The sequence below is a fragment of the Stigmatopora argus genome, chromosome 4 (genome assembly GCF_051989625.1).
Source record: "Stigmatopora argus isolate UIUO_Sarg chromosome 4, RoL_Sarg_1.0, whole genome shotgun sequence".
NCBI classification, from domain to species: Eukaryota; Metazoa; Chordata; class Actinopteri; order Syngnathiformes; family Syngnathidae; genus Stigmatopora; species Stigmatopora argus.
Window position 1 is genome coordinate 22,903,909 of NC_135390.1, and position 19,074 is coordinate 22,922,982.

Sequence of the window (19,074 nt, forward strand, 5' to 3'; positions counted from 1 at the left end):
TGAAATGGCTCTTCCCTTTCGTCAAAGTGCAATTTTGCGAATACACTAGCTTTAAAAAAATGTCTTCCTCGACTGCAAAATGTTCAAATCAATGTCTTTATTTAAGCGGTACTGTACACTAATGTACGGAAAGAAAACAAAAAAAAACCCTACTTCATTTCTTTCAACCTTGACGCACGCAGCGCAGTAGCGCCCACTGGCGGCCGCGCACCAAACATTTCAAATGAAACGCGTCATGGGTTTGCCGTAGACGCGATCGACGCCTGCCGTTAACACGCGAGCCGATCGAAGTTTGACGTCAACGGGCGTACGGAAGACGGCTGGATTAAAAAAAAAATGGCTGACAAAAAGCTTCGGTCCAAACTAAGGAGGAATATTTGCAGAGGATGAAGCGCGGCGGGCGATAATAAATAGGCACTAGTGGCATCCTGCCATAAGGAAGGACGGCCACGACCGATGGGGGGGTGGGCGGTTCTACTACGAGTCCGAAAGGAACGCTCTGTGCGCGTCCGGGAACTGCTGAGCGCTAAAGTCGGCGTCGTCCCGCACTCGTTTCTTGATGTCCGACTTCACCTGAGCCCAAAAACAAAAACGGAATTTGACGCCGCCTTCTTTTTAAAGCGACGGCGACCCGTCGTTTTCCGAGCGCCGAATTGAAAAAGGTGGAAAGGGCACCTGCTCCGAGTAGGCCTCACTGAGGCGGGGCTCGTCCAGCTCCTCCTGCAGGCGCTCGGCGGAAGTGACGGGCCGGACGCCGGCCGTCCGGGCCGCTTGGCTCACCGCCTCCGACAGCGACGCCAGGCTACCGCCGCCGGGTCCCGTCTGGGCGGGACGATCGGTCAGAAGGACGGTCCGTCGCTCGGTTCGCTCGCTCGCCCCGAACTCACCTTGCGGCGTTTAGCCGGCATCCCGTGCAGGTAAGCGTCCGACAACGGCGGCTGCGCCTTCATCTTCCTCTGCGTCATCATGTCGCAGCGGATGATGGGAACCCATTCCTGGGGAAAGAAAAGAAAAAAAATGTCCCTCTTTGTCATTTTATATCAGGGGTAGGGAACCTATGGCTCGGGAGCCACATGCGGCTCTTTTGATGAGTGCATGAGGCTCTCCGCTAACCCGTGAGCTAAAATATGGAAACAGCCGAGTCCCAAACACACCAATAGGAGCGTTACATCGGCACTGTGGCTTTGACACGACTTCTAGCGCCTTTTTAATCATATTTTTTTAAATTAGACTCTTCTCCATGTATATCGTCATTGATACTCATTGATTAGCAACGTTATCAAAAGAATTCAGTCTTTATGTACTTTAAAAGTGGTGAAATGACTAAAAATGCATCTATTTTCATGTATTTTGACTTTTACATTTTGAGTATGGCTCTCAAGGAAGATGATTTTTGAAAATATGATTTTTTTTTGTATGGCTCTCTCTGTCAAAAAGGTTCCCGACCCCTGCTTTATATCAACTGTTTTGAAATAGTCAAACAACAGCGACACGCGCGCTTCGAATGAATCGAGTTGGCAGAGTTCGGAACGAAAAAAAGCCTCACCGGCGGAACGGCGGCCGTCCACGCTTCCGTCTCGGCCGCCGATTCCCGGGTGGCGGTGGCGCCGCCCTCGGCTCCCGCCTCGTCGCCGCCGGACGGTGCCGGCGCCGCCCCTCCCAGGTCGGCGGGCGGCGCTCCGTTCTCCTGCGTCGACATGGCCTCTTCGGCGGTGGTGGCGGCGGCCGGCGAGAGGGTGTCGCTCATGTTCTGGGATATTTCACATTAGGGCGAGCGGGTGTCAAGAAGATGGGGCGGGACGACTTACCGTGGCGCTTTGGGCTTCCGGCGCCTCGGTGGCGGCGGCATCGGTGGTGGCGCCGTCTCTCTGTCAAAGACAAAAGCACATCCATCAGCAATCTTGTCAACGGATGAAGAAGCCATTCCATGTTACCGTCGGCCAATCGTCATTGTTGGGGTTATTCTGGATAATATTATAGATGTATGCATTTGAATGACTTTTGTATAAGAGTGTCTTTAATTTGAGACTGGGGTAAACTGGAGGCTGGCTCCAACTTGTTGACGCTCCAAGGACTGTTTAGTGGGAGATACACCTCGATGCAAGCCAGACACCCAGATGCAAGTTCGCAATGAAGATCTACGAAGCACTCATAAATTGCTTTGACTTGGACGCCAGCAGTTTACCTTGTAAAGAAATGATTATGCTTATACTGCAAATTCTTACGCAGGTGTTTTTGGTTTCGATCTAATATGAGCAGCTGTTTTTTGACCTTAAATGGTGTTATTCGGTTAGCTTATGCAATTGTTTTGAATCAGATGACATTAAATGTTTTGAGTATGGCGCGACTAAATAGAGAGAAGAGTATGCCGCTCGTCAGAAAACCTCAGGAACGAAGGCGCGTTATGAGTGATTTCTCCTTGCAAGTTGTAAACAGTGTATGTTTAAAGATGTCTTCCTGTTTGATTAAATATTATTAATAATGATTAAATTGTGTTAATGATTAATCCATCAGTCAGCACTCAAATCTCATTCTACTTGTAGAATGACATCAAAAAGCATTCAATTCATTTCACGCTCGCATATTTTGAGGCCTTTAAAAATCCCCAAAGATTTTCATTTTTTCCAAAATGCTACTTGTTCTGGCTCCGTCCGTTCAGCTCATTCGCAGATCAAGGCGTAGAAAAGCTCGCCGGGTCCTACCTGGACGTGGACGACGTACGCCTGGATCTGCTCGCGGCTGACGGGCAGGTGCTCCAGGATGAACTGCAGCCGCACGCTCATCATGCTGATCAACCAGTTGAGGAGGCTGGGGCTGATGTCACTTGACATTCTCCGCTGAAAGGAAAGGACGGACGGATGGACGGACGTCGGATGGCGGGACGTCCGGCCCATACGTACGATGCGGTGGTTGACCACGGCCGTCAGCGCCCGTCGGTCTCCTCTGAGGCAGTGCAGGTTGAGGGCCAGGCACTCAAAGAGCGCCCGGTTGCACAGGTGGAGCAGACGCGGGCCGAAAGAATCGTCTGCCGGACGGACAAACGCTACATTTAAGATGCCGCCAACATTCATTTGCGTTTCCTCTCCAAGAAGGGCAGATTGTCAAAGCAAGCTCGGTACTCGGACGATTCGCCGAAAGACGTTTGACCGACGGACAGTTCGCCGAACGGACGTTTCGCCAAATCGGGATTCGCGCACTCGCCCCGCCCCCGGATCGTCTGTGCACATGTTTTTCAACCTCGGCCCGCGGGCCATATACAGCCCGTTACAGATAACATTCATTTAGGAGTAACATGTACACACGATCCGTGGGCGGGGCGAGCGTTTCGGCGAACTGTCCGTCGGCCAAACGTCTTTTGGCGAATCGTCCGGTCACGGCAAGCTCACCGGTGCATCGCAGGATGTGCGTGGCCATGTGCGTCAATTGCTGCCTGAAGAAGGCCATGTTGGTCTGAGTGGCGTCCACGCCGTCCAGTACGCTCACCGCCGACTCCCTCTGTGCGGGCAAAAAAACACGCGGGTGGGTGATTGGGCGACCTACGCAGGTACGGACCGAGGATGGCCCCGGAACCCGGACTCACAAAACTCTCCGTGATGTCGTCCTCCAGCTCTCGGACGATGGCGTCGGCGGCGGTCTGTTCGGGGGGGGAAAAAGAGAGGGGGCGGTTTCCGTGACGGTCCGAAAAGCACGGCGCGGCGTCGGCGGAGACACTGACGGCGATGTTTTCGTCGGTGGGCTCCCGGCCGCCCAGGTAGCTCTGGTGGAAAAACTGGGCCAGGCGGGGCTGGATGCGGCCCAGCGGCTGGTGGTTGGCGTGCAGGAGCATGACCAGGTCCGACATGGTGAAGGTCTGGCACACCAGCGTCAGCAGCTCGCCGAAGAACCCTGAACGGAGGGAGGACGCCGCCGCCGCCACGGCCGCTGTCAAACTAAAGGTCAGCGCGGGTCACGGCGCTGACCTACCTGAGGGCTCCTCGGGACTGATGAAGATGTTGGACCTCTGCGAGAGCCTCTGCATGAACTGCGCGATGCTCTCCGTGTCGTTCTGGGCCTGGCCCAGCGACCCCATCAGGCTGGTCAGGACGCCACGCACGATTTCCACGAAGGGTTCCTGGTCGGCGACGTCGGGGACCGATATCGGGGCCGCCGCCGGGTTCGGGGCCGGGGGCTCGGCCGCCGCCGCTGCCGCCGCCTCCGAGCCCGCGTCGGGCGGCGTGGCCGGCCTCTGCCTAGGCGAGAAGAGCGGCTGCTGGTGCTGGGGAGAAAGAAAGAAAGAAAGTTGCAAATGGCTTAGTGGGGGGTACACGGTCGATTGGTTGCCGGTCTTTTGGTCGCCCGGAAGGTAAGTGATAATTACCATTGAAATGGTTGCTCAAATTCCCTAAATACAAAGTGCGAATGACTATTTAGTCATACTTAATGCCCTAGTCATGATTAGGCTAAAGAAAAGCTCCAAATTTCCCCGACTTTGATTGTTTTTTTGTTGGAGAACTTGTTGTTAAGACCCTGACTGCACTGACTGTAGCTTCTTAAAGGGACAAGTCATGTACATACAAAGTCTTCTTATACACTCACATGTCGGCTCAGTGAAACTGCTCATGGCCATTGTTGCCTTTTATTCATGCGTAGACCGAGTTGTTTTACCTTGTTTTGTCGCCGCTCTTTTGGCTGTGTTTTAGTTCAAAAATCATTTTGTAAAATCTAAAAAATGTATTTAAAAAAGCTAAAATAAACATTGTTTTAGATGTATAAAAAACTGAACATTCAGTGCTTTTAATCCAGTTCTTTTAATCCATTTATAAAAAAATATCTAAATATTATATCTAAAATAGTCCGGCCCACGTGAAATCAAGTTGACGTTAAAGCGGCCCGCAAACCAACCCGAGTCTGACACCCCTGCATTAGCCAATTAGAGAGCTAAAAGGTCTTTGGAGCGTCTTACCAAGAAAAGTGTGAAAATATAGAAAGAGAGTGGCTTTTCAATTCCCAGCGGTACCGACCTGCCGCATGAGGTCGGCCATGCCCTCCATGAGGCTGGGGAATCGGGGCAATTCCAGCTCGATGGGGGCCGCCCCCTCCTGGCCGCCCAGAAGAGAGCCCAGCATGTTCCGGAGTTCGGCGTACGTCTCCGTCGGCGGGTGGCCCTCGGCCTGCCCGCCGACGTTGACCTCGCCGCCGGACGCCGAGAAGGTCGAAGACGAGGAGGCGGAGGCGGAGGCGGACGACGACGTTGAAGTGCTGGTGGTGGCGGTGGTGGAGGCGGAGGTGGCGCCGACGGTGGCCGTTGGAACGCCTGCGGGAAGAAGACGGCTTGGCTTCAAAAAGGAATCAAATGGACTTAGTTTCATTGGAGTCATTGCAAGATAAAAATATCTTTTGTATTTTGATTGGATTTTCATGGCCCAAAACTATTTTCAATCTTCAATGTGGCGCACTTGCCCATTTGTCCCGGCATCATCATCTGCCCGACCACCGCGCTGATGATCTGGTTGAGGGTGGTGGCGTTGAAAGCCTGCCGACGGACAAAAGCGTTTCCGCCACGTCGTCACGCGGAAACTCGGCCGCCAAGACTCCGCCCCCCCGCCAAGACTTCGCCGCCCCCCCTACCTGACCCTGCTGACCCGGCACGCCCGCCCTCACGTTGATGGTGGTCCCCCGGGTGCCGAACGCCGGCAGGGGCACGTTGGGGGCGAAGGGCGGCCGGGTGAAGACCACTCGGGCCTGGGGGCCGCCGTTGGGGGGCTGCTGCGGCGCCGTGGGCGTGCTGCTGGGGGTGTTGGGCCCCGTGGTGGCGGCCGAGGAGTCGGCCGTGGAGGCCGGCTGCTGCGGCGGCGGGACCCCCTGACCCGCCGCCGTGGCGGCGCTGGTCGCCACCGCCGTGGCGTACTGGGTGATCTGCTGCATCAGGTTGCGAATGAAGTCTGGGGGGAGGCCACCTGATAAATTATTTTTGGAAAAAAAGACAGATGGAGACCTCAAAAATAACAAATGCTTCCGTAAGGAAGTATTTTTTGGTTGGGAATGCTTTTCAAATCTCGCTTTGAACTTATATTCTCCTTTAAAGTGTTTTTTTTTTTTACCTGGTTGTCCGGGCACCTGGTGAGCAGCCGCCTGGTTCGGGCCCGAACCTGCGCACCATAAAAAAAGAGGGAGAGAAAGGATTGGATGACATGGAGGGAGGGCCCAATCAAAACCAGGTCTGGGGGCCTCGACTGGACTGGACGACGCACCGTCCGTGTTCATCTGCATCATGACCAGCGGGCCGGCCTGGTGGCTGATCCTGATGAGGCGGGGGCCGTGGCCCTGGCCCTGACCCTGGTTGGGCTGCCCCGGAGGGCTCTGGCTCTGGCCTCCTTGACCCGCCTGCTCCGATTGGCCGGCCGGCGGGACGGGCGGGGCTTGTTGTCCCTCGCCGCCGTTGGCCGCGGCTGCCGACGCGCCCACGTTCAACTGGGGTGGACAAAACAAAACAAGTGTACTGCGGGTCACTCTATAAAAAGACTATTTGGATCAAAGAGTAAAATGAAGAAACAATATAAAATGAACTCATTGTGGAGTATGGAATGTATTCTTATGCTTTTTATTAGTCAATTGGTTTATTTAGTGTAGTCACTAGAATAAAATTTTGCATAGCCTAGTGCAGGGGTCGGGAACCTTTTTGACAAAGAGAGCCATAAACAATTCATATTTTCTAATGTTATTCCTTGAGAGCCATACTCCAAATTTAAAAGTCCAAATATATCTAAATGGGTGTCTTTTATTTTAGTTATTTCACCACTTTTAAAGTGGAAAAAAAGAATACTTTTGACAACATTCTTATGCAGTTGCTAATCAATGAGAGTATGCATTCTAGCAGAGTCTAATGCCAAAAAAGAAGACTAAAGCAGCACTGGACGTAGTATCTCAGTTCTGTCACCAGCGGGTTCCATATTTTAGCTCACAGGTTAGCGAAGAGCCAGATGCACCCATCGAAAGAGCCACATATGGCTCCCGAGCTATAGGTTCCCTACCCCTGGCCTAGTGGAAATTTCCATCATGACACCTATTAGTTAGGGGCGCGTCATCTACCATGACACGCCCATTTCTTTGTTCACATTTTCCCGCCTAAAGTTTGTATCTATGTCACATGATCTTTGTCAATAAAACTGGTGGATCTGTGGGAGGCAGCCAGGGATTCAAACTGGTCAGGCTGGAGGATAGACACATTCCCAGCGCTGGCTACTCTGGCTCCCTCCTTCAACTGAAGTCTAGGAAATGTCATCACAGCTGACTCTGTGTGCTTCCTCTAATTCGAAGTTATTGAATGTATATGGATTAGATCCGACACTCATACAAATATAAAGGAATAGAGGTTTGCAAAAGCTATTGTGATGGCTTGACAATGAGCTCTCTCGATGAAATCAGGCGTTTGACGCAAATCACTTACTTGCACGGGGACGTGGTGGTGCACGGCGCCGGGCACGGTGACGGGAAGCGAGTAGTGGGAGATGGGGCGCACCACGTGGAGGTGGCGGGGCGCAGGGCTCAACAGGTTGAGGCGCAGGTCGCTCAGGGCCACCAGGGCGTTGCCTAGGAGACGCATGCACTCCCACGTCAGGACCAGCGTCTGCTGGTCGTCCTCTCTTTCCTGTGGCGTAAAAAAAAAAACCTTTTCAACTCTATATCCAAAATATACTCATGTTTGATACTATAGACTACCGTATTTTCACGACTATAAGGCGCACATAAAAGTCTTCAATTTTCTCCAAAATAGACAGGGCGCCTTATAATCCAGTGCGCTTTATATTTGGACCAATACTAAAATTGTTATCACGATAAAATCAAATAAATCAGTCGATAGGACATCTACGGCAAGCAGCCCCCGACTCTACTATTTTCCCGTAGATAAAGTACTGCGCAGTGACTGCTGGGATATCGAGTTCTTAATACACCCAGTTCTTCAATACACCCAGTATGATGGCGAGCACACTCATTTGGTGCTCGCCGTCATTTCGGCTGTATTTACAAAAGAAATCCTGCCGTTGGTTTTTGGCGTCAACGGAGCATTCAAAGGTAGACTGTGAACTATATATATATATGATATATATTAACTCGGAGCTTGCCGTCATTCCCGGAGGCTTGAGAACTACAACCGCTGGACCTGGCGTTTTGGAAGACTCATTTGGGCAATTGTTTCATTCGGACACAGAAAATGAGGACTTTGATGGATTTGTGGGTGATGATGACATGAGTAAGTTGTAAAATGGCTAAATAAAGTACAACCGCACTCAGTTTTCCTTCCGTTGCCTTTTTAAAAACGTGTTTTTAGCGTGTGGGTGTAGCGTACAAGAACTATATATCCCAGCAGTCACTGCGCACCGGAACCCGGAAATAGGCGGCTTCCGGTAGCCAGCGCTATTGCGTTTCGATGTTCATCCATATATAATATATATGCGTCTAAAAAAATGGTGCGTGCTTTGTGTGTTTAAAATACAGAAATAGCACTTGTTACTGACACCGCGGCTAAAAATACCATGCGCCATATAGTCGTGAAAATACGGTACACGCGGCTCCCGGCCAACTATGTTTCTTTGCCTCTCAGATTCAAATTTTGGCTCTTGTCCTATCCGGATCCTACGTTTGTCTACGGGAAAGACACCGTACCGTGTTGTTGCTGTATTCGGCGGTGGTGGCCGTCTCCAGGATGGCGTGAGCTCTCTGCACGAAGGGTTGAAGCCGCTCCTCCACCCGCCGCATTTCCGAAAACATCTCGGCCAGCTCGGCGGGGCTGGGGTGGCTTCTCCGGGGCGGGAAATAGGAAAAAAATCACATTAAATTGGAATATGCTTTCCCGCGACGAGCCACCATGCGATCAGGCCGGAGAGTCACCGGGGTCCGGGTTGAGGGGCGGGGCCTTCGGGCGGTGGCGCCGCCGAGGAGGAGGAGGAGGACGGCGGCGGAGGCGTGTCCGGAGGAGGGGAGGTGTCCATGGGTTGGGCGGAGGGAGATGGGGTGGAGGTGGCGGAAGACGGGGGTGGCGGGGCCGCGGCGGGGGGCTCTCCTCGGGCTTGGACGGACGCCTCGCCCGTTCGACCCTGACACACACAAAAAAAGTCCGGATTTTTAAAGTGAGGTGTCAGGGAGTAAAGGACAGTTCCCTCCCACTTTCAAGGGATTGGATGTCTGCGGCAGCCAATGAGTTCATTTGGGCTCACTTCAAGTCATTTCCTGTTGATTTGGAGTCTTTTTTTTTAAATTTGGGGACATTCCCGGGTCACTTGCAAGCAAACAGTGCAAGCAAGAAAGCTGGAAATACCCCAAAGTAAAGAGGAAATGCTCCAAAATGAACTGCTGAGCTGCCATGGAACTCCAATGCCTTCAAAGCAGGAGAGATGGCAGCCGAAGAACAGCCGTCTCTCCACGGATGGACGTCTACTCGTGATAAACTTTGGACACGGAGGGAGGAAAAGGACGGACGGCTCTCACCTCCATCCTTTCGATCAGGTCGTTGATGTCCCTCAGCATGTTTTCGGCGAGCACAAGCCGGAGCCGAGGCTCGCTCTGCACCGGCTGATCCATGTCGATGTGAACGTTCACCGAGCCGTTGCTCTGAAAGACGGGAACAAAAGCACATTTAAAGCAAAAACGGTACTCGGATGATTCGCCGAAAGACGTTTCGCCTACGGACAGGTCGCCGGATGGACGTTTTGTCGAACGTTCATTCGGCCGAACGGCTCTTCGCCCGAATGAACGTTTGGCCGAACGGAGTTTTCGCCGAAACGGGATTCGCACGCTCGCCTCGCCTTTTTCAACCTCGGCCCGTTAGTATTTTTAATCCGGCCTGCCGCCGGCATTGTCCAAATGATAGTAAAAATCAATGATTCATTTCCCTTTGCCGCTCATCACTCTCAATTTCTTAGTCTAGCGTCAATGGCAGCCCGGGAATAAGCACTGTTGGGCGGGCAGATGTAGCAGAACCGAGCCGTAAAATGACAGCAATCGGGTCAAATCCATCCTAAAACAGCGTTTAATGATTAAATACAAATACTGGAGCTCTTTGGACACTAGAACCGAGCCCAGGGAAGTGAATTCCTCGGTAAAATGTCGCGATGATGTCGCGATGCAGGCAAAAAAACGTCCATATACGTCCATTCACCAAATGGCTCAAATCGCTCTCAAATTCGGTCAAATCCAGCCGAAAACAGCGTTTAATGATTAAATACAAATACTGGGGACTTTTAGACATCGGAACCGGGCCCAGGGTGGTTGATTTCCCCGATAAAAGTGCACTTTACAGCGTTACTTGACCCAATTGCAATGAATAAATTTGTAACGAAAATACCCCTGCTTTGAATCGGCAGAACTCTTCCATCCGGTGGACAAATTTATTCATTGCAATTGGGTCAGGTAACGCTGTAAAGTGCACTTTTATCGGGGAAATTAACCACACTGGGCCGGTTCTGATGTCTAAAAATCCCCAGTATTTGCATTTCATCATTAAACGCTGTTTTCGGCTGGAGCATTTTGAGCCGTTTGGCGAATGGACGTATATGGACGTTTTGTGCCTCCATCGCGACATTTTTCGGCCGAATGAACGTTCGGCAAAACGTCCATTCGGCGACCTGTCCGTCTGTCAAACGTCCGTCGGCGAAACGTCTTTCGGCGAATCATCCGGTCACGAGCAATAACGACATATTTTTTCTCCCAAAAACTCCCGTTTGCGACTTACCCCGGTGCTGGTGGTCACTCTGGCGTTCCTGGCGTTTTCCCCCATCCCAGAAACCATCTGCTGAACGGACATCTAATCACGGAAGGGAAGAGAAAGGTGGATGGGCGAAACGGGAAATCCGCCACCAGGGCAAAATGGTCCGCACCTGTATTTGTTGAGGGTCCATGATGTTGACGGGCAGGTTGAAGGTGCCCAGCATGACGTAACTGTTAGCGTTGCGGTCGTGCGGGGGGCCCTGGGGCCCGTCCTGGGAGGACGACGACGATCCCTCGGCCGAGGTACCGCCGGAACCGGAGCCCGGTTGGGAGGGCGGCGGCGGAGCGCGCTCCACCAGGTGAATCACCTTGCCGCCCACGTCTAAGAAAATGACAAAATTGGTCACTTTAGTGGTGAGTGTGCTTTTTTTGGTTGGGTGATTAAAATATGTTTCAAAGGCATTGACAGTCAGAGATGTCCAATCCATTTCATCAAAATGGATTGCAGGTCTGTCGTTGTCAATGGCAATAAATGCCGAGGTCTAATTTTTATTGCTCATTTTTTGGGTTGAGCTGGAATGTTTTGGAAACTAAATAAAACTACACTTTTCCCTTTTTTTAAATCTAAAAATTATTCATCGACCATGAAAACAGTTTCTGACGAATTTACAAATCAATGAGTCACTGATTTCTAGTTAGTTCTACGTTCAAAGAGTAAAACTAGATTTAAGGACCATTTGGAACAGAATAAAAGACCAATTCTGGTGCAAATGTCGCAATCAACCTAAAAAAAATAAATTAAATAAAACCTAGCTTAAAAAAACCATTCCCCCCGAGTGTGGATGACTCACTATAGTCCGCCAAGGTCCTTTCATCTTGCAAGACTCTGCCCTGGTAGATAAGCCTCTGTTTGTCATTGGGAATCCCCACAGAAGACGCAATGTGCTCCTTGAACTCTTTCACGGTCAACTGCAGGAAAAAAAAGAACCAAAAAAGTTCAGATGGAGCTTCCAGAAACTTGAAATCCACTTTGGAGTTCCTTCATTTCACCTGCGCGCCGACGGTGTAGGTTCTGCTCTGAGAATCTAACGTTTTCACCGTCACTTCTATGTCCGTACTCGGTTCCTCCATGGTCTTTCTGTAACGTGCAAATAGGAATTCATTTTTTTTTTAAACAGTTTGACAGTAAATGATACGTTTATTTTTGGTAATTTGTATTGTTTTTATTGTAATTTGTCATTAGTTTAGTGAGCTCGATATGAGGTGGCAGTGAGGTTTTTTTTTATACAAACATCCTACGAATGACGATACTGTTTTCTTCATTTTAAAATTCATAACCATTGTTGCACGCACGCGCCCAATGAATGATGCGTAAACAAATCACATTTTTACGTCACTAGAACACCTGGCAAGGGTTATTTCGTTACATCACATATTTCGACGCTACATAAATACCAAAGGAAGCAATAAGTTTAAAAAAAAAACTTTAAAAAGGGAACTAAAGCGAAATTTAAAAGGCTAACACCCACGAATCCACGGGACTAGGGATTGCTACTAATGCGGGTTTTTCCCAGATTTGACGATGTAGATGAATAGCAGAGAATGATGGTCCCGGCTATCAAAACCAAAACCAATAATGGCCGAACGCAACGTCAAAACAATGATTTATTTTCTCTGTGCCTAAAAGGCAGACGAAACCTTCTTCTCGGCGTTCGTGCTAACAGAGATGCTAGCAAAGCTAACGGAACCGTGCCCCGAACAAATGTCCGCCAACAACATCAGTGTTTATTGACAAAATATGGCGGCGAAGACTTTCAGACAAGATAAATAAAAAGTCCAGCATTACCTTAATGGCGACTCTGGCTGTTTGACTTATCTGTCGCAGGCGTCTGTTTGTTATCATCAATTTCCAAAGGCTTTCGGGCTAGCGTCTCGAGTTAGCTAGCATCCGCCGAGGTATGAAGAAGTGACGTCACGCACAAACAGGACACTAAATGCATTTACTCGTCATTTCATTCACATGTATTTCTTTGCTCATATTTGTCGTACGTAGTTACCTGTGAAATTCTGTGTTAAAAATCATTCGGCAAAATTTCGGCGCAGTTGCGTCCTAAAAGTTAACCGAAAGGTCTTTAGTTTACTGGATTATTATTTATTTATATTTTCTTTAACAAATGTGTGTAAATATATTTTTATTTGTCATGACATGTTTTTTGTATTATTGTGACTATTTTCATCAAATTTTATTTTCATGTTAATGTAAAATATATTCTCCCATAGACTGGTCGAACTGAACCCAATCACAATATTTTAAAGCCTTTTCGATTAGTAAATATTTCAATGCCACAAAGTCAAAGAAAACCATTCTTTTTCGACATTCGTTTTTCTTTGGAAAACGAAAGCTGCTGCGTCACGGTTGCGTCAGCCAGCGCCATACCACAGAAGAAGCAGCAGCAGCAGTAGCAGCTCAGAAGCGGCGCTCGAAGCAACATGGCTAACATAGTGGAGGCGAAAACTCGGGCGGAATTTGAGGATTTGCTTGGCAAAAGCGGGCCACGGCTCACCGTGGTCCACTTCCAGGCGTCGTGGGCCCCGCAATGCGCCCCCATGAACGAAGTCATGGAGGAGCTGGCCAAGGAGCAAGCCGACGCCACGTTCGTCAAGCTGGAGGCCGAAGCCGTGCCGGAAGTCTCGGAGAAGCACGCCGTGACTTCGGTGCCCACTTTCGTCCTCTTTAAAGGCGGCGCGCAGGTGGACCGCCTGGACGGAGCCAACGCCCCGGAGCTCACCAAAAAGGTCCGACGCCTGGCCGCCTCCTCGGGAGCCCCGGAACTCCCGCAGCCTCCCGGCGCCCCGTCGGACTTGAACGAGCGCCTGAAGAAGCTGGTCAACGCGGCGCCTTGCATGCTCTTCATGAAGGGCACCGCGCAGGAGCCCCGCTGCGGCTTCAGCCGCCAGATGGTGGCCCTCCTCCGCGAGAGGAACGTGGCCTTCAGCACCTTCGACATCCTGTCCGACGAAGAGGTCCGCCAGGGCTTGAAGACCTTCTCCAACTGGCCCACCTACCCGCAGCTGTACTCCAAGGGCGAGCTGGTGGGAGGCCTGGACGTGGTCAAGGAGCTGGCCGAGTCCGGCGAGCTGGACGGCGTCCTGCCCGAGACGCCCTCCCTGGAGCGCCGGCTCAAGGAGACCATCAACCGCGGCCCGGTCATGCTCTTCATGAAGGGCAGCAGGGAGGAGGTCCGCTGCGGCTTCAGTCGGCAGATCGTGGAGATCCTGAACGGCGCCGGGGTGGACTACCAGACCTTCGACATCCTGGGTGACGAGGAGATCCGGCAGGGGCTCAAGACCTACTCCAACTGGCCCACCTACCCGCAGCTCTACGTGAAGGGGGAGCTGGTCGGCGGCTTGGACATCGTCAAGGAGCTTCGGGAGAGCGGGGAGCTTCAAAGCGTTCTCCGGGGTGGCTCTTAGGACGGACGGCGACAGACCGCGACCAATCCGTTTGAAGCGGGGGGAGCCGACGGCCGCCTTCCGACGGATTGGACGTCACTCGCGATAAACTGGTTTGAAATGACGGCCGTAGCGGGAAAGATCTTTCCTCGCCCCTACCAACATGGCCTCTCGGTGGCCATGTTGGTAGGGGCATGGCCATAAAGTCCACTGGAGAAGGACGAGCGGCGTGTGATTGGGCGTCACTCCGCTGCCATTGATGGCGATAGACGTCCAATCGATTTTCTTCTGAACTTTTTTCACGGCGCCTCCCTGTTCAAATGAAATTGGACGTTGATTGCTGTCAATGGCGTCGCGTCCGCTTTAAAGCTGTAGCCACATTGTGCACTTGAGTCATAATGGTGGATGCTTCATACTTTCACTTTCATATTGAGTCATTTTCAGCATATTTGTTGGGCAGAACAGTTGAACTACTACTGTGTGGCGAGGATACAAAATAAAAGGTGATTGTATAGTACTTCACACATGAATTTGTTTGTTTGAGTGACAATTATCACATAAAAAAAACAATTCTTCTAAATTTGAAAAATCTATAAAAACTATGATCAAAATAAATCATTTTTAATGTACTTTTTCAACTAAAAAGACATGTTTTGAAATATTTGTAGTTCACAAAACAAATAAACGTGACCTTCGGTGGTGCCAGCGTCTAAAGGTCAAAGTGGGAGGAACTACTGGCGCTGACTCCGCCCACGGCGGGAAGGTAGGAAAGGTGCAGGATGGGCAGCCGCAGCGACAGACGCCGACGCACGCTGAAAACAGAGAACCAATCGTATCGCGTATTGCCATGTTTACTCCTCGCAGGAAGCACTCACAGCTCAGGAGCGTTGACGTCGTTGTCGTCGTCACCGTCGTAGGAGGATGTGGCGTCGTCGTTCGCCGTCCGGCGCGGGTCCGGCTCCGCCTGGCGAAGCTCCGCGCTCAGCGCCTGCAATCGGGCGTCCAGCTGCGGGCAGCGGGCGGGCGTCACTTCCCGTTGGCCCCGCCCGACGCCGGCCGTGGCCTCACCTCCGCCACGCGACGCCGTCCCGGCTCCCGGCGGTCCTCCGCGTCGCCGTCCTCCGAGTCAACCGCCTCGGCGGGAGGGCCGGAACGCCGGCGGAGGAACTCGGCGACGAAGACGCCTGCGACGACGAGTAGGTCGCAGGCCAGCGCCGCGGCGTCCGAGACGCGCCACTCCGGTAAAGGGGAAAGCGCCACGGCGGCCCAGGCGCTGGCCCACAGCAGGCAGGCGGCGCCCTCGTGGGCTGGCCGGGCGCACGCCACCTTTTGCCTGGGAGCCAGGCAGGAAATGAAAAAGCCGCACACCTAAAACAAAAACATGTGAAGAAATAGCACTGATTCCGTGCCAATGCTTTGATTATGATGAGCATGTACTGTGGTAGTTAGCGGAAAGCAAAAAGGCATCTTTTCACTCATAACTTCATGTCCCAATTTGAAACCCGTGTACGCACCAAGAGCGGCGCCTTGTAGGCGAACACGGCCGCGGTCCAGCCGTCCACGCCGCCACCGCGGCCCTCCGATGCGCTCACGTGGCCCTGGAGGACGAGGCGGGCGGTGCCAGTTTTTGAGGCCGTCGGGCGAGAGAGAGAGAGCGCCCGCCGACGAACCCACCTGCCAAGGTTGGGCCGCCTGCCACGCCATCAGGAGGACGTCCACCGTGGTCAAAACCACGGCCAGGCGCCAGGAGGACGGGACCCGGGCTCGGCCGGACGAGCGGCGCCACCATTGGCTCATGAGCCACGAGGACGCCAGCGTGTGGGACGCGCACAGCAGACAGGCGCGGAGCTGCGAATGTAAACACGCATATTGGCACCAGCCCAAGCAAAGGAAGAAAAAAATGGAGTATTTTGATTTGATGAGATCACTTCCTATTGATATTTGGGTCACTTCCTGCAAATTTTTGCGCAATTGTGAGCTCAGTTCCTGTACTGTGTGGATCCTTTCCTATTGACTTTTAAGTCTTTCTGGATCACTTCCTGTTGATATTTGGGTCACTTCCTGCATATTTTGGGGCATTCCGAGGTCCGTTTCGGTATGGATCCTGTGGATCACTTCCTGATGATTTTTTAGGTCTTCCTGGGTCTGGGACGTCCATTGGCGTCAAGAAGCCCGGCGGCTAACGACGTGGGCGGGCGTGGTTAGCGACAAACTCCACAAAGAAGAAACAAAGCAAAAGCAAAGCCAACCAAGGAAAATTTAGCCTGGGCTCACTGACCAAGCAGAGCGCACGTGCCGTCTGCCGGTCCAGAAGGTCGCCGTGGGGACCGCCGGCCACCACGGACGCGGCGGACAGGAAGACGGCCGTCATGGTGGTGCCCGTGGCTTCCCGGGACGAGCGTCGGCGGGGGGCGCAGAGGACCGTCAACGAGATGACGGCCGTGACGGCAGCCACGGCAGACAGGATGCCGTAAACCAAGACGCCGACGTCATCTGCGTGTCCAGTAGGCGTGTCCCAATCTGTCCAAACGGCAAAGTATCGCTATACTTTTCGAACTATACTACGTGTATATATCCTTTCAAAAAGGTGGTATTCGTTCAAAAATAAAATCCGCCCCCGTCACCTTTGAACTTCAGCTGAGGCTCGGACAGCCGCAGTCGATCGGCGTCGACGTCAAACTCGCCCACCGGCACGGCGACGGAACCTGGGGGCCCGACGGGACCGTGACGCCCACGGACGCGATCGCGCCAGCGACGCGCTCACCTCGAGTTTGGACCACGCGGACGCTGGAGCTTCGCCGGCCGCGCCGGAAGGAGACGCTTCCCTGAAGAAGGAGACCGTGACGTGACAACGGCGAAGACCCGATTTCATTGGAGCCTCACCGTGCGGCCCCGGAAGCGCGTGCGGGCGAGGGCGGATCGCAAGTCCCGGATGGCGTCCTCCTCGCCCACGTCGCCGCCGTCGTGTCGGGTCTCCGCCGCGCGGGTCAGCGCCAGAGCCGCCACCCGCACGGCGTCGTAGGCGTAGGCCTGGAGGGAAGTGGGCCAGATCACCGGGTGGCGTTGGACCGGAGTCTGAGAGGGGAAGTCCGGAATAGGAAGCTCTGGCGGCCATCTTGGTAGAGGCGACTGGAATCAAAATAAAATGCCACCGACCCGTCCCGAAACGGGCGGGTCCTCCGAAAGTCCGACGGCCGTGTGGTAGAGCCAGATGGCGCCGTCCGCCGCCGCCGTCAAATCGCGTGCCGTGCAGCCGGGAAGGCGGGACGCGGACCTCCGCGTGGGGTCTCCTCCCGCCACGATCCAGCGATGGCGCCCGCTCAACATCCCCAGCCTGGAGGCCTAAAGACGTGCCGTCCAGAACCGCACGTACGCGCGACAACCTTTTTTTTCTCCGACTTACGCAACAGAATACACGAGCGGGCCAATCTTCATCAGCTCGAAGGAGGCCGACGAGGATGACGACGACGCCCACGTCGCGTTCCTGCGGAGAAACCATTGCTGCTCAATATAATCCATCTCAACTGGGACAACCAATCAACGCTAGGGTTCGGCAATTTAGAGTATTTGACCAACTAGTCCGGCATGCATGCTTTTGGGATGTGGGAGGTGTTGGGTTTATTCTGGGATTTTAGTATATGTTCATTAAGCATTTTAATAGGTAATGAAGCTATAAATTAATTTGTGCTTTATGTTGTGACCAAGTAAGCACGAGGACACTCCAAGACGCACCTTCATCTCCAGCAGGCCGCGGCAGTCGGGGTCCGGAAGCGTCGCCGTGGAAACCGGCCGGGTGTCCATCTGACTCGTCAAGTCCTCGGTCATCTGAAGCGAGCGGCCCATGTTACCTCGTTTTCAAGAAAAGCCTATTTTTTTGCTCATCGATCAAAATAATTTTTCGTATTTCACCGCATCGACCAATGGGCGGGGCTACCTCGGCATCGTCCCGCGGCGCCACCAGTCCAACGCGCGTCGGCCCCCATCGCCCGAGGAGTCGCGCGGTCGCCCGACGGACGGCCCGGTCCGACGGCGCCACGCCGAAGACGTTCCCGTTGCGTTTCCCGCCACCCGACGTCTCGCCGTCGTAGGACACCTGGACGGGGAGACCGGCGCCCTGAGAGGACTCGGAGGAACCCGGGCGGGACCGCCAAACTACCTGGAGCATCCGGAGAGCCGGCAGGGCGCGAGCCAGCTGCGCCGCCACCGGAGGACACGCCCCTCCCAGCAGGAGACGGTACTTTGGCCCCTCCCGCAGCGCGTCGAAGAGAGATTTGAGGTCCGCCGACAGGTCGCACTGATGGGGGGGCAAAGGTCGTAGGCTGGACCGGCGGGACGGGGTCAGAGGTCGGCGGGACGGCGCCCCCTACCTGCGAAGGAACCACGCGCAGTCGCAGGCGGTACTCTCCCAAGAGCACGGCTTGGCGGTCCAGGTCCTCCAGGGCCAGGCGCACGCCGGCGCTGGCGTTTGCGTTGGCCCCGCCCTCTGCAGAAGCCCACGGATCCATCCACAGGACGGGGAGCGCGGGGGTGCCCGCCAGGACCCCCAGTAGCGGCAGGACCCCGAGGAGCGCGAGGAGCGGGAGGAGCGGCATGCCGAGCCGACGGCGAGGGATCAAAGGATCAGGGCGCGCGCGGATCAGCGGCTGGCCGCCTGTCGCCGTGGTAACGCCTCACGCCACCACCTGGACTCCATTTTGGAGCCTTAAGACCGCAATCCTCTACAAGCGAGGTCTTACGCGGGGGGATAAAAAAGGCCATCCCACAATTTCACCTAGCCTTTTCCTTTTGAAAAATGTTTAGAAAGGAAGCAACGCGTGGCTACCAAAATCTCTCGAATGCCGACGTCTATGTTAGCTCATTGGCAAAGCCGGGGTTTGGGAGCCTATGGCTCGGGAGACACATTCGGCTCTTCGGATGGCTGCACATGGCTCGGAGCTA

The 19,074-nt window shown here is 53.3% G+C and overlaps 3 protein-coding genes across 7 annotated transcripts; 1 reads left to right on the top strand and 2 right to left on the bottom strand.

Moving 5' to 3' along the window:
• Positions 1-80: 80 nt before the first annotated feature.
• Positions 81-12,675, bottom strand: LOC144073388 (large proline-rich protein BAG6-like). 5 transcript variants are annotated; one of them, XM_077599156.1, is made up of 25 exons: positions 12,530-12,675; positions 11,734-11,821; positions 11,535-11,652; positions 10,854-11,065; positions 10,709-10,780; positions 9,466-9,588; positions 8,869-9,074; positions 8,644-8,776; positions 7,427-7,627; positions 6,231-6,450; positions 6,081-6,128; positions 5,608-5,936; positions 5,440-5,512; positions 5,001-5,293; positions 3,964-4,255; positions 3,716-3,885; positions 3,581-3,634; positions 3,387-3,495; positions 2,901-3,025; positions 2,703-2,837; positions 1,809-1,868; positions 1,547-1,750; positions 888-995; positions 676-822; positions 81-573 (listed from the first exon to the last, which is right to left on the bottom strand). In XM_077599156.1, the coding sequence occupies exons 2-25, from the start codon at positions 11,812-11,814 to the stop codon at positions 478-480; spliced, it is 3,609 nt and encodes a 1,202-aa protein (XP_077455282.1). In that variant the 5' UTR covers positions 11,815-11,821; positions 12,530-12,675; the 3' UTR covers positions 81-477. The 5 variants fall into 5 exon arrangements, with proteins under 5 accessions (XP_077455282.1, XP_077455279.1, XP_077455280.1 ...); XM_077599153.1 differs by having other exon boundaries at positions 3,716-3,921; XM_077599154.1 differs by having other exon boundaries at positions 3,716-3,921; positions 5,608-5,921; positions 8,644-8,779.
• A 401-nt stretch (positions 12,676-13,076) lies between these two features.
• Positions 13,077-14,658, top strand: glrx3 (glutaredoxin 3). Its single transcript, XM_077599163.1, has one exon. It carries the CDS (start codon positions 13,174-13,176, stop codon positions 14,155-14,157), a length of 984 nt encoding a protein of 327 aa, XP_077455289.1. The 5' UTR covers positions 13,077-13,173; the 3' UTR covers positions 14,158-14,658.
• A 78-nt stretch (positions 14,659-14,736) lies between these two features.
• LOC144073392 (gamma-aminobutyric acid type B receptor subunit 2-like) lies at positions 14,737-18,874 on the bottom strand. The gene is made up of 15 exons (XM_077599160.1): positions 18,504-18,874; positions 18,293-18,430; positions 18,071-18,229; positions 17,869-17,961; positions 17,540-17,620; positions 17,293-17,478; positions 17,020-17,211; positions 16,901-16,961; positions 16,761-16,841; positions 16,415-16,656; positions 15,811-15,984; positions 15,651-15,734; positions 15,205-15,504; positions 15,012-15,142; positions 14,737-14,948 (listed from the first exon to the last, which is right to left on the bottom strand). Exons 1-15 carry the CDS (start codon positions 18,726-18,728, stop codon positions 14,846-14,848), a joined length of 2,250 nt encoding a protein of 749 aa, XP_077455286.1. The 5' UTR covers positions 18,729-18,874; the 3' UTR covers positions 14,737-14,845.
• Between the last annotated feature and the right edge of the window lie 200 nt (positions 18,875-19,074).